Source organism: Psammomys obesus, unplaced genomic scaffold (genome assembly GCF_907164565.1).
Source record: "Psammomys obesus unplaced genomic scaffold, mPsaObe1.curated_primary_1811, whole genome shotgun sequence".
Classification (NCBI taxonomy): Eukaryota; Metazoa; Chordata; class Mammalia; order Rodentia; family Muridae; genus Psammomys; species Psammomys obesus.
The window spans coordinates 37,832,814-37,844,055 of record NW_026596034.1 but is presented as its reverse complement, the minus strand read 5'-3'; the positions used below and the strand labels follow the sequence as shown (position 1 = coordinate 37,844,055).

General features: G+C 48.2%; 1 protein-coding gene across 4 annotated transcripts in view; it reads left to right on the top strand.

Annotated features, from left to right (window-relative positions):
- The window catches only part of Ankrd11 (ankyrin repeat domain containing 11), a 175,770-nt gene extending 169,416 nt beyond the window's left edge, over positions 1-6,354 (top strand). For all 4 annotated transcript variants that reach the window (XM_055621549.1, XM_055621550.1, XM_055621551.1 and 1 more), the window contains 4 exons: positions 1,699-1,797; positions 1,868-2,011; positions 3,954-4,046; positions 5,374-6,354. In XM_055621549.1, coding sequence (XP_055477524.1) covers positions 1,699-1,797; positions 1,868-2,011; positions 3,954-4,046; positions 5,374-5,559 — 522 coding nt within the window. In that variant the 3' untranslated portion in view covers positions 5,560-6,354. The remainder of the gene's footprint in view (positions 1-1,698; positions 1,798-1,867; positions 2,012-3,953; positions 4,047-5,373) is intronic.
- The last annotated feature ends 4,888 nt before the right edge of the window (positions 6,355-11,242 follow it).

The following is an 11,242-nucleotide window of genomic DNA, read 5'->3' as shown; positions in this document are numbered from 1 at the left end:
CCAAAGAATCTGAAATACTTACTAAGTGAAACTTCGGATTGTCTGTTCTTTTTAAATATGACTTCAGTTCAAAAGAAAGGGAAAGAGGTAGAAAGGTCACCACCATTCAGGTAGCCCCTGTCAGTTGTCAGTGTGCCTCCCCGCTAGTCTTTCTTAGCAGGACTCAAGGCCTGGTTCATCCAAGTCTCATCTGCTGGTTCCTCCACTAGGCCAGAAGCCACAGGAACACACAGCCTCCCCACACCACTGTACTTTTTCTAATGGACGGGGTCAGAGAAAAATGAATCACTTGTCCCTGTGCTAAGTAAGCTTCCTACCTGGTCAGCCTTGAGGATGTCTACTTGTCCTACTGGAAACTTAATGCTGGAGGCAAGGCCTATTGAGAAATGCGACAAGTGAGGCCTGCGGAAGTTTAGCTGAAATGTTAGGGTGACTCCCTGCCCCAGTTTTCTTGTGTATATGTATACAGATGCCTTTACCTGCTGAGCCGCCTTGCTGACCCCTCAGGGTTATTTGTAACTAAGAAGCAGCAGAGTCTATATGTTATGGCCAACCACAGGTGGGGCACGCTGAACATAGCCTGGTGTATTGGGTGAGAGTAGAGGCCTCCTGAGTCTTGTGTCACGGGGGTGTGGCTTGGTCACGGGGGGGGGGGGGGTGGCTGCTATCCAGGCCTCCCTGCTGAGACGTTGTTGCCTGCCTTCTGTATTTCACCTCATCTTAGTGGAAAGACTGTGAGACTTAAATCTCATATGGCTCTTGCCTGAAACAGTTATTCTGTATGTTTGCCTGATGCCGGGGTCTTTCCATTTCTTCACCACCACCTCTAATGATAGAGCTCTGCCATCAGGAAAAGTTGCTTCTAGTCCTGAGGCTGTTGTTAGCCTCACCCAGAGTTTGCTTTGTGGTACAAGGCAAAAACAAGCTCTAGCCTTTTGCTGTACATTGTTGCTTACCTTCTGAGCTTTCACCTTCCTGGCTCACGGGACTACATTCGTGCCTCAGCTCTGCCCTGCCACCACCACTACATGTTCCCCTTTGCTTTATAGTGATAAAAAGAGACAACAGAATTGGCTTGCCTGCAGCCCTGAACACAGCTCATCTACCTCTGCGTCTGCTTTGGCAGTCTGACTCCATGCTGACCTGACTTATCAGCACTGCACAAGCCTGCCCTCTCCTGTTCCTTTCTGTGTTCTTTTTCCAGAAGTTAGAAGGCCTGTTCCTCTTGATCTACGGTGTATTTACTTAAGTCTCACTCTGTGAAACTTAGTGCTTACACTATGATGTGTTGTCAACAGCCCAAGGCCTCTACAATAGGGATGAGGGTGGGTTCTACTCATTGCTTTAGTGTGGTAGCTCCCCCACACTCCCAGATATCCAGGCTTTGGTTTAGGAATCTGTATGTGCACCTTGATTGCATGCACCCTCTTCACTGTCAGAACCCCCACATTCCCACCGTGCTCCTTTGGTGGGTACACCTGACCACCTTTCTTATACAAGGAACCACAAACTCCCGGGTGCTCTGTGCCCTGCCTTTTCTGTCACTATTTGTAGGGCAGACTTCACATGCAACTTTCCTGTTTTCTTCCAGGTAAGCCTCTGGTACCTCTCAGCAGGTTTCTGGGTGTTACAAAGGTAGAACATGTTCAGATTTTAAGTATGCTCTTTGTGGCTTACCCTCTTCCCCTTAATTTACAGATCGCACCCCCTCCATCTCTGGCAGAGCCCCTGAAGGAGCTGTTCAAGCAGCAAGAGGCTGTGCGGGGTAAGCTGCGTCTGCAGCACAGCATCGAGAGGGTAAGTGGAGCCGTAGGCAAGGGTCCTGGTGGCAATAATCTTAAGCTTACCTGTTCCTCTCCTTCCTCAGGAGAAGCTGATTGTGTCCTGTGAGCAAGAGATCCTTCGGGTTCACTGCCGGGCAGCCAGGACCATTGCCAACCAGGCAGTCCCATTCAGTGCGTGTACCATGCTGCTGGACTCTGAGGTCTACAACATGCCTCTGGAAAGCCAGGTCAGTAACACCGTCAGGTGTGGCTGCCAGCTTTCACTTCTTCCCCCGACACATAGTCTACACTCCCAAGCCTCTGCCCTGCACCTACACCATAGCTTCCTTGCTCATGGCATGCTGTGAGGCCCAAGCTCCTAGTCCGTGGTTGCCTCAGAAGGCAAGGGAATGTCATGGACAATGCCCTCAAGCCTTTGGTGTATTTCAGTCTCTTACAGAGTTTTTGGAAGTTCCTCTGAGGCAGCTGTGCAGGCAAGTAGGATTAATAGCCCCCTCCTCCCTCTTAAAGGCTACAGGAGTGACATCAGTCTGTTTAAATTTGCAGTCCCATCTATAGCTGCAGGGGACCAGAGCTGCTGTGTCAGTGGCCATGATGGGTCAGTAGTAATTGCAGCAATAAGATGTGGGGACCCCAGGTCAGCATTTCTGTGAGGCTGCAGAGGCCCAGCAGAGATTCTTAGCTTCATTGTACCTGACAGTTGGAGCTACGGGGCCTGTGTACACTACACCAGAGCAGCATTCCAGTGCCTTAACTGCATTCCTGCCCTAGCTGGTCACTGAGCACAGTCCCACCACCCTCTTCCCGCTCTGCATCATTTCAGAGCCAAGTCTCCTGTAGATAACGGCCCCAAACCCGCTCTGCCAGGCTGTGGATGTCTACAGTTGCTTTCTTACACACTGTTCTCTATCCTCTGGACAATCTCGTATCAGTTAAACATTATTCCTGGGAATGTCCCAGCTGTATCCCTGTTCAGCATGTGACTGCCTATAACCTGTTGCCTTGTGGCTGTTGAGACCTTGGTGATGTGTTTCCTCTTAAAACAGGAGCACTAGAGGCCCCTTGCCGTATACAGCATGACTAAGGGGACTTGGGGTAACATCTTCTTTCAGTCCACTAATGTTCTTACACTTGGGGAAAGAGACACATTGCCCCCATTTTGCACAGGTTAACAACAGGTTTCTAGTCTCCTGTAGCCTAGGCTGGCCTTGAACTCCAGTTCTGCCTCCAGCTCTTAAGTCCTGGGTTATATACATGTGCCACCATGCCTAGCACGAGAGATACGCTGCATTTGTCAGCAAACTGAAGCAGATTTAGTTTGGGGCCAGATAATAGAGAGTTTTGCTTAAATACAGAATCCCTGTACTTTTCAAACAGTTTTTTGGGTTGCTTTTGAAGGAGAAAGATGAGACCATCTCTGCCTGAAACATCTTGCTGATGCATACTGGATACTAGTTAACAGTTGGTCCACAGGGGTTCAAGGGCCAACAATTTCAGAACTTTTTAACTTTCCTTGCTTCCTAGCATGGATATCAGCCAACCATGTCAGAGCAGGATCTGTTTTCATGCAGCCATTCCAGCTCTGCCTTTCTGAGGCAACATAAAGCTTGGTTTGCAGACTGCTCTATCACAATACAAACAAGGAAATGGAGGTGAGGAGCTACTTAAAGCTCAAACTGCATGCAGAGGGAAAGCCAGGAAGGAAGCTGATCCCAGTTCACAGAAGACCCTCAGTTTCCACCTCAGGCTTCTCAGCTATCCTTTTCAAAGCAGAAAAATGCCATCAGATGCTTTTAGCTTCTGTGAAGGAATAAATTAAAATATAATACCATTGCCAGCTTTGTGTGATCCTGTTGCAGTCCTATAAAGTTGGAGGCCACCGTCTCTGTGGGTTTCTGACCTGTTCCTCCCAGTACACTAGGCTCAAATATAGGGAACTGACTGTATCTCATGCAGCTCTGCCAAATATGGACTGCCCCATCACCACTCAGTGGGTCAGAGGCTGAGTGCCTAGGACTGCTCTCCCTCAGGGCAACAGCAGATGGTTGAAACATACACTGCTGGGATGAGGTCATCCTGTGTTCTCTAATGGGAAAAGGTACTGAACCAAAGGTTTCACCCTCATGGTCTCCAAGAGCTTTTGTGAACATCCCTGTTTGATTTCTGCAGGGTGATGAAAACAAGTCTGTGCGAGATCGCTTCAATGCCCGCCAGTTCATCTCTTGGCTGCAAGATGTGGATGACAAGTATGACCGCATGAAGGTGAGTTGTAGTGTCCGACTGCTCTCCGTGGTGGCCGTACCACCGCAGGCGTGATCATAGACGACGCTTCCCACACTACTGCTGCTTTCAGGGAGCCAAGATTGAAGTTACAGTTTCCCCAAGTGTCTTCCCTTTCCTGGTACGGAACCCTCCTAAGAGGTCCCAACCCACAGTCTCCTGATGGCTGCCATCAGATGCATATTGTAGACAGTGAGATGTTAGAGTTAGCTGGGCAGTGAACAGTGAGCATATCAGAGCAGGCCATTCAGAGGTGCTGAGCTGACCCTGAGAGAATCAGAAGCCTTTGTGGCATATGGGCTATTTATAAAACTTGGGCCTGAGGCTTGACAGAAGTAGGACCGAGGTGGTATCCATTTTCCTATGAGCTCCTGTTCTCGTTTCCTCTTAGTCCATAATAGGGGCGCCTCCAGGTTACTAGACACCTCACCCAGGTGAGGTTATACATACTGTTGACTAGAAAACAGAGGAAAGGCTATGACAAGAGAAAACAGTTCTAAAATTTTTTGGAGAGAATCCTCGGAGATAAAATGGCCAAATTTTTCCTGGAAGAAGATAAAACGGTTAAATCATAGTGAAAAGATATTCAGTGTTAATTTTTTTTTTTTAGAACCAAAAGGTGAATGGGGTTCTTCATTAAGAAGACTATGCACGGCTGGGTTGGAGGAAGGCTGTCACCCTCTAGTTTGGGAGGCATGTCAGCTTGTTTTCCTCAATCAGGCACACAGTACTGAATTTCATAAATCCTGCATCTAACCAGCAGTTAAATGACTTCAGTCATTTAAAACCTAAGGATATGAGCCATGTGTTCATTGTGATAATCCAGTCAACTAGACACCAGAACTGTCAAGCCTGAGCCATGTTCAAAATTACCTATTTAGTCCCAAAACGTTTCCCCACTACATCCAGCTTCCTATGTAAACTTCTAAACGTTAATCACACACACATAAAAGAATTTACAAAATGGAAACAGTCAAAGCACAGTTGATGCGGCCCTCGCCAACGTGGCGAGTTGGCGGCTGCACTAGCCGCTGCTGGTGGAGGCGAGGCGGGCAGTGTGCAGAGCAGTCAAGGCTCAGACTTCCAGCGTGAGTTACTCCAGGCTGACGCACGATGGGGCGGCCCATCTGCTGGATACAGGTCTCTAGCCCTGTCTGCCCACAGCTGGCTCCAGGAGGCCTGTGCCTCACAGGGGGTAATCCGGGTTCTGGGCTAAGAACCCAGATGGGTTTGCAATCCTGTGCTGAATCCTGAAGGCAGTGGTGGAAACCAGGGCCTGGCCATCCTTCTCTCCTTGTGTGCCCCACAGACATGTTTGCTGATGCGGCAGCAGCATGAGGCTGCAGCCCTCAATGCCGTGCAAAGGATGGAGTGGCAGCTGAAGGCCCAGGAGCTGGACCCCGCTGGGCACAAGTCCCTCTGTGTAAATGAGGTGCCATCCTTCTACGTGCCCATGGTTGACGTCAATGATGACTTTGTACTGTTGCCAGCATGACACTCAGAGGAAGCTCACAGGACACAGACAAGGGCCGCATAGGTCGCCCGGCAGCAGAGGAGGGAGCACCACGTCCATCAAGTGGGAGGAGCCTAGAGACTGCACCTGGCCATCCGTCTCCCTTCAGATGCCAGTGAGGCAGAATGCATCTCTTTTTACCAGTTGCTGTGGGGAGCACGAGGCCCAGACACTGCAGAGCTTTGCCAGCCTTGGGACAAGGAGACCATGGCCACAGACAAGGCAGCTCTGTCTCAGCCATGCCCTCTGGGTTTTCTTCCAGCCGACGACAGGGCACTTGAGGAGCAGAACGGAGTGTTTTTTTAATTCCTCGTTCCATTCTGATCAACTAATGGAAAATAGACTAAGGCGTCCACCTCGCATAAGCAGTGACCTCCAGGTCAAAGAGGCAGGAAGTGCTGTCCCGCCTTGGTCCCCGGGACAGGCTTGGACACTGGAGCCGGCAAGGGTTCGGCTGCCGCCTGCCTGGACACAGGGACGCAGCCAGGACTCTCCAATAGTGTTTTTAATGGAGTCAAATCCACGTGGTTTGTATATTTTTCCTTTAATCTTGGGCATTTTGTTTCTCTTTCTGAGAACGTAACTTGAAACACTACAGAGCCAATAATCCTATAGAGTGTATCCGCAAGCCTGTACAGTTTTATATACATTCACAATGTACTTTTGCTGCCTTCTAGATAATTTATTTTGCAACACATTACTGCACAGTTGTAAATAACTTATGTACTGTAACATCACTTTCAGTTATGTGTAAAGAAATAAATAAATTAATTAAAATGCTCTTTGTACATGGCACCATCCCTGCAGGTAACAGGGTTTCTCCCAAGAGGGCCAGTATGTCCACGAGCATCCATATCAAAGTACTTGGGCCTCCAGGGGACAGCTTGAAGGTAGAATCCTGTGCTGCTACTTTGTTCCAGGTCAGGCTGGAGCAGAGCCCAGCAAGGCCTTGCCAGTGGTCTATATTAGCCTAGGACCCAGAGCCACTTACTCCTAAGCAGTTCTTCAGCCTCCAAGACACCCCCTTGTCCAGATGGCTGTGGACACTCTAGGCTTCTACCACCAACAGATCTATCACAATTGTTTCTGCTGAAGACCCTTGACCTTGAGCACGGCTGATAATGTATAGATGTCCTAGTAGCTCTGCAGCTAGGGACATTCTTTTTGGCTCTTAGTTCACTGTTTATCCCTAAACTACAGAGCTTTGTCATGAAACACTTCTTTGCAGCTTCATTTTGCACCTGCAATTATCCCAGTTTTTCCAAGCATCCCTGGAACCACCAATTTCATCCCACAGTGACAAATCACAAACACTATGGCCCTATGCGTAAGGCTTCCTTGCCTCAAAGACAGTTGACATAAATGAATGCATAAATATTATTTACAGACACACATCTTACCTATCAACCTGAGAAGCCCTGCTGAGCTGAGCTTTACATTAGCAGTACTTAGGCCTTCCAGACTTCTACCAGAGAGCCAGCTCTGAAGCACAGATACCTGCAAGACGCATGTTCAGTCTTCCAGCAGTCAGAGAAACTGGTTAGGTCCACTGGCTCCTAGGTTGGCCTAATGACAGCGCTCCATCCAGGTTTCCTGTCCAGGTGGCCCTGGAGCCTGGCGAGGGATTTGCCTTGGAGAACCACAGCAGCTCTCTACAGGTGATTTCTCTGTGTATCCCTGGCTGTCCTGGAACTCGCTCTGTAGACCAGGCTGGCCTCGATCTCAAGAGATTCGTGTGCCTCTGCCTTCTGAGTGCTGGGATTAAAGGCGTGCGTTACTCTCACCCAGCCTACTGGGGATATAGGGAAGGCTCATAGAGTGAAAAGGAGAATGAAAAATATAACCCAGAGAGGCAATAGGAGCCACAGCCAAGATGGGCTACAACAGCCACAATAACAGTCATACCTTGCTCTACACACTAGGAGTTCCTTTTATTTCCACTCACTCGCCCCAGAGCTGCCACACAGCCCCACCTCAGGGCTGCTGAAGCTCTTATTTGATGTAGAGCAACTGAAGACTACAAAATAACACCCATATCCAAAGCAACTGTGTTAGATTTGTGTGGACTTTAAAACAGGAGTGATCTTTGCTCCCTGAGGCCAGTGGTGTTCTGGTTCTTGAACTGGGGTTGACTAGGTCTCTGTGCCATGATCATGTTTTGGGCATCTCTTGTTATTTCACAAGTGGGGGGGGGGGTGATGCTGCAACTAGGAGACATTTCTCCATTTTCACAAGACACTAGAAATGATAGACAAACACTGGAATACAACTCAGGGCGCCAAAATAACTGCCAGTGAAATTTACAAAGTCCTAAGAAGTTACTTCACAAGGCTCAGGAAATCCATGGTCCCTATGTTCACACAAAGCAACTGAGAAGTGAGAATGATGAGGTCTGACACATCTCTTCCATCACACCCCCTTGGCTCTGGTGTCTTGAGACTCACCCCACAGCCAGCCAGCCAGCCAGGGCTCCCTGCATGGAACCTATGACCATCTGTCCTGCCTGACAGCTCCCAGGAAAAGCAGCTGTTGCTAATTTGTCATTATGTGACCTGGCCTGGCCTTCAAGGGAATTTCCTCTTCCCACAGCATTGGTCACAAACACCCTAACCAGACGACACAGGAGCCAATACGTGGAGAAAGGTCTGCCATGGGCATTCTGAAAGCTTTAACGGACACATACATTCCCGGGAGAGAGGAAGCTGTAATAAGTCAGCGTGTTTGCCCAGGAAGCACCTGGGAACATTTTCTTAGCTCCAGCCGAGACTGAACCCTTATACAAATAGCAAATAAAGTCCAAAGTAGCATAGTAACCTATCAGAGTCACTGAGGCAACACCCTGGGGATAAGAAACTGATCTAATGAGACAAAGACTAAGAAACTGACTTAGAAGTTTATGTTCTAAGAACTAAGGAAACCCTGTCTAAAGAATTAACATGACTGGTGATACAAAAATAGGGTCTCAACAGCCAGAACCAGCGACTTGTTTTAAAACAACAAATGGACATTCTGATATATAGTAAAGTAGTTGATTTTTGAGTTGAAAGTCAGTGCACTGGGAAGTAGATTGTTGAGATAATCAAATTTAAGGAACAAAAGACTGAGAGAAAGGAAAGCCTGTTTCTGCTGATAACAAGGCCAGTGTGCACTGCCTGAGGGAGCCCTGGAAAGAGAGAAATAACGAAGAAGGAACAGAAGTTGCCCAAATTTGATTTTTAAAAAAGCTCCACGAATTTAAATGGATAGCGTCAAAGCCTAAGATAGCAGCAAGGAAGAGCGCTGCAGCCACAGGAAGGATCTCCAGGTCAGCCAGGACTGACAGCAGAGCCGTGAAGGTCAAAGGCCTCCCCGAGTGTGGGAAGCATGACTAAAAACTCTCCCTCTAAAGTTGAGAAATAAATAAAACTCCTTGACTGCTAACAGATCTGCTCTTGTGTGGAAGATGTTAGCACCCCCTCTTCCACAATGGATCAGACAGGCAGGAAGTTACCACAAACCAGTCAGATCTTGGTGTTCATGCAGCGTGCTCCGTATGCTGGGCTTGGCAAATGTAAAAGGACATGACACTCCAGTGACTCTGGGATGAAAGGACTCTGTCTGGGTAATAACTGAGGAACATGAAATTGTACCGTCCTCCTAAGCAGCCCAGTAGCTTAGGAAGGAAACCTCAAGGGAACATTGTGAAGGAGAATGGCCCAGTTGCGAAGAGCTCAAGACCAGGGTAACTCCCCTATGTTTTTTGCTGTGGGTCCTAAAGGACTGGCATCAGCAGCATTTACAGACATACACAGTGTTACAAACCTGGTTCTTGGAGAAAGGGTTTCTCTGTGTAGCCCTGGCTGTCCTGGAACTCACTCTGTAGACCAGGCTGGCCTCAAACTCAGAAATCCACCCGTCTCTGCCTCCCAGGTGCTGAGACTAAAGGTGTGCACACCACGTGCCAGGCTGGATTCTCGTACACCGCAGGCACTCTGCCAACTGAGCCATCTCCAGCCTCTGGGCGTACCGTTGTTAAACTACAGAAATTCTGAAAGAGGTTACTCCTATGAAAAACAATGGTAAGCACCCTATCCAGCATCTCCAGGCCAGGAAGCAGGGAGAGTAAATGAAATAGCACTGGTGCAGAACCCACCAACGTCGAAATCTCCCTATGCAAGTGGCTCTCCAAAGCGAAGGATAACCAGATGTGGTAGTGTACACCTTTAATCCCAACACCCAGAGGGCGAGCAGGCAAGATCTCTGTAAATTGTGAAGAAAAAAGTGAAGGACAAATAAGGTCTTCTCAGGCAAAAATTGAAGGAATTTGTCTTGGAAGCCTCCCCACTAGGAATATTAGACATTCTTTAGAGAAACACAGGCCAGGCTAAGGTGTGTCTGAGTGTGTGGTCAGTTTGCACAAGCCTGGGGGATCCGGGTGAGAGAAGGAAACTCAGAAACTCAGGTCTGGGGCCAGAGAGGTGCTCAGTGGCTAAGAGCACTTGCTGCTCCTCCAAAGGACCCAAGTTTGGTTCCCAGAAAAGGATATCAGCTCACAACTGCCTGAAACTCCAGCTTCAAAGGACCTGACACCCTCTTCTGGCTATCGCAAGAAACCATACAGTTGGCACACACCCCTACAGAACGTTATATTTCTAATATACGTTATATTAGAAATCATAAGAAAATTGAAGGTTTAAAAACATGCAGATCGGGCTGGAGAGATGGCTCAGAGGATAAGAGCACTGACTGCTCTTCCAAAGGTCCCGAGTTCAATTCCCAGCAACCACATGGTGGCTCACAACCATCTATAATGAGATCTGGTGCCCTCTTCTGGCATTCAGGCATACATGTAAGCAGAACACTATGGATATAATAAATAAATTAAAAAAACAAAAACAAAAACAAAAAACATGCAGATCTACAGCACACACCTGTAGTCCCAGCACTCAGGAGACCAAAAGCAGGAGGATTGCTGTGGATCTGAGGCCAGCCAGGGCTTCAGAGCAAGAGCCTGTCTCAACCCCCACTCCAAGGAAACATTAAAAAGAATGTACAATTAGCCCCTGTGTCTTCATTCTCCGGTCTTCTTCCATTCTCTTTTTTTCCCCCACGCTATCGACCTCAAAGACATGTTGGTCACTGCCGGGTAGGCTTTGCTGAGAGACCCACTATGAGGACATGAGTCTTGGCATATCGCATGGAGTTCTTGGGGTCACTAGAAACTGTTCTGGAGTGTGGGGATCATAGCTACCAGCCAGCCCCCTGTCTCCTGCCCCGCCTTAGATGTTACTGCCCTTCCTCTGCAGTCAAACTGATGTAAGACACCAAACCAAACATGGACACCCGGCCTATAAAATGCCATAAAACTGCAACTGGTAAAGGCTTTGTGGTGCAGGCTGTAATCCCAGTACTCAGGAGACTGAGGCAGGAAGGTTGCTTCTTAGGGTCAGCCTGGGCAATTTAAGAAGACCCTATCTGTCAGGCGCAGTGGCACACGCCTGTGATCCCAGCACTCAAGAAGACAGGCAGGTGAATCTTTTGAGTTTGAGGCCAGCCTGGTCTATGGAGCAAGTCTAGGACAGCCAAAGCTACACAGAGAAACCCTGTCTTGAAAAACCACTAGATAGATAGATAGATAGATAGATAGATAGATAGATAGATAGATAGATAGATAGATAGATAGATA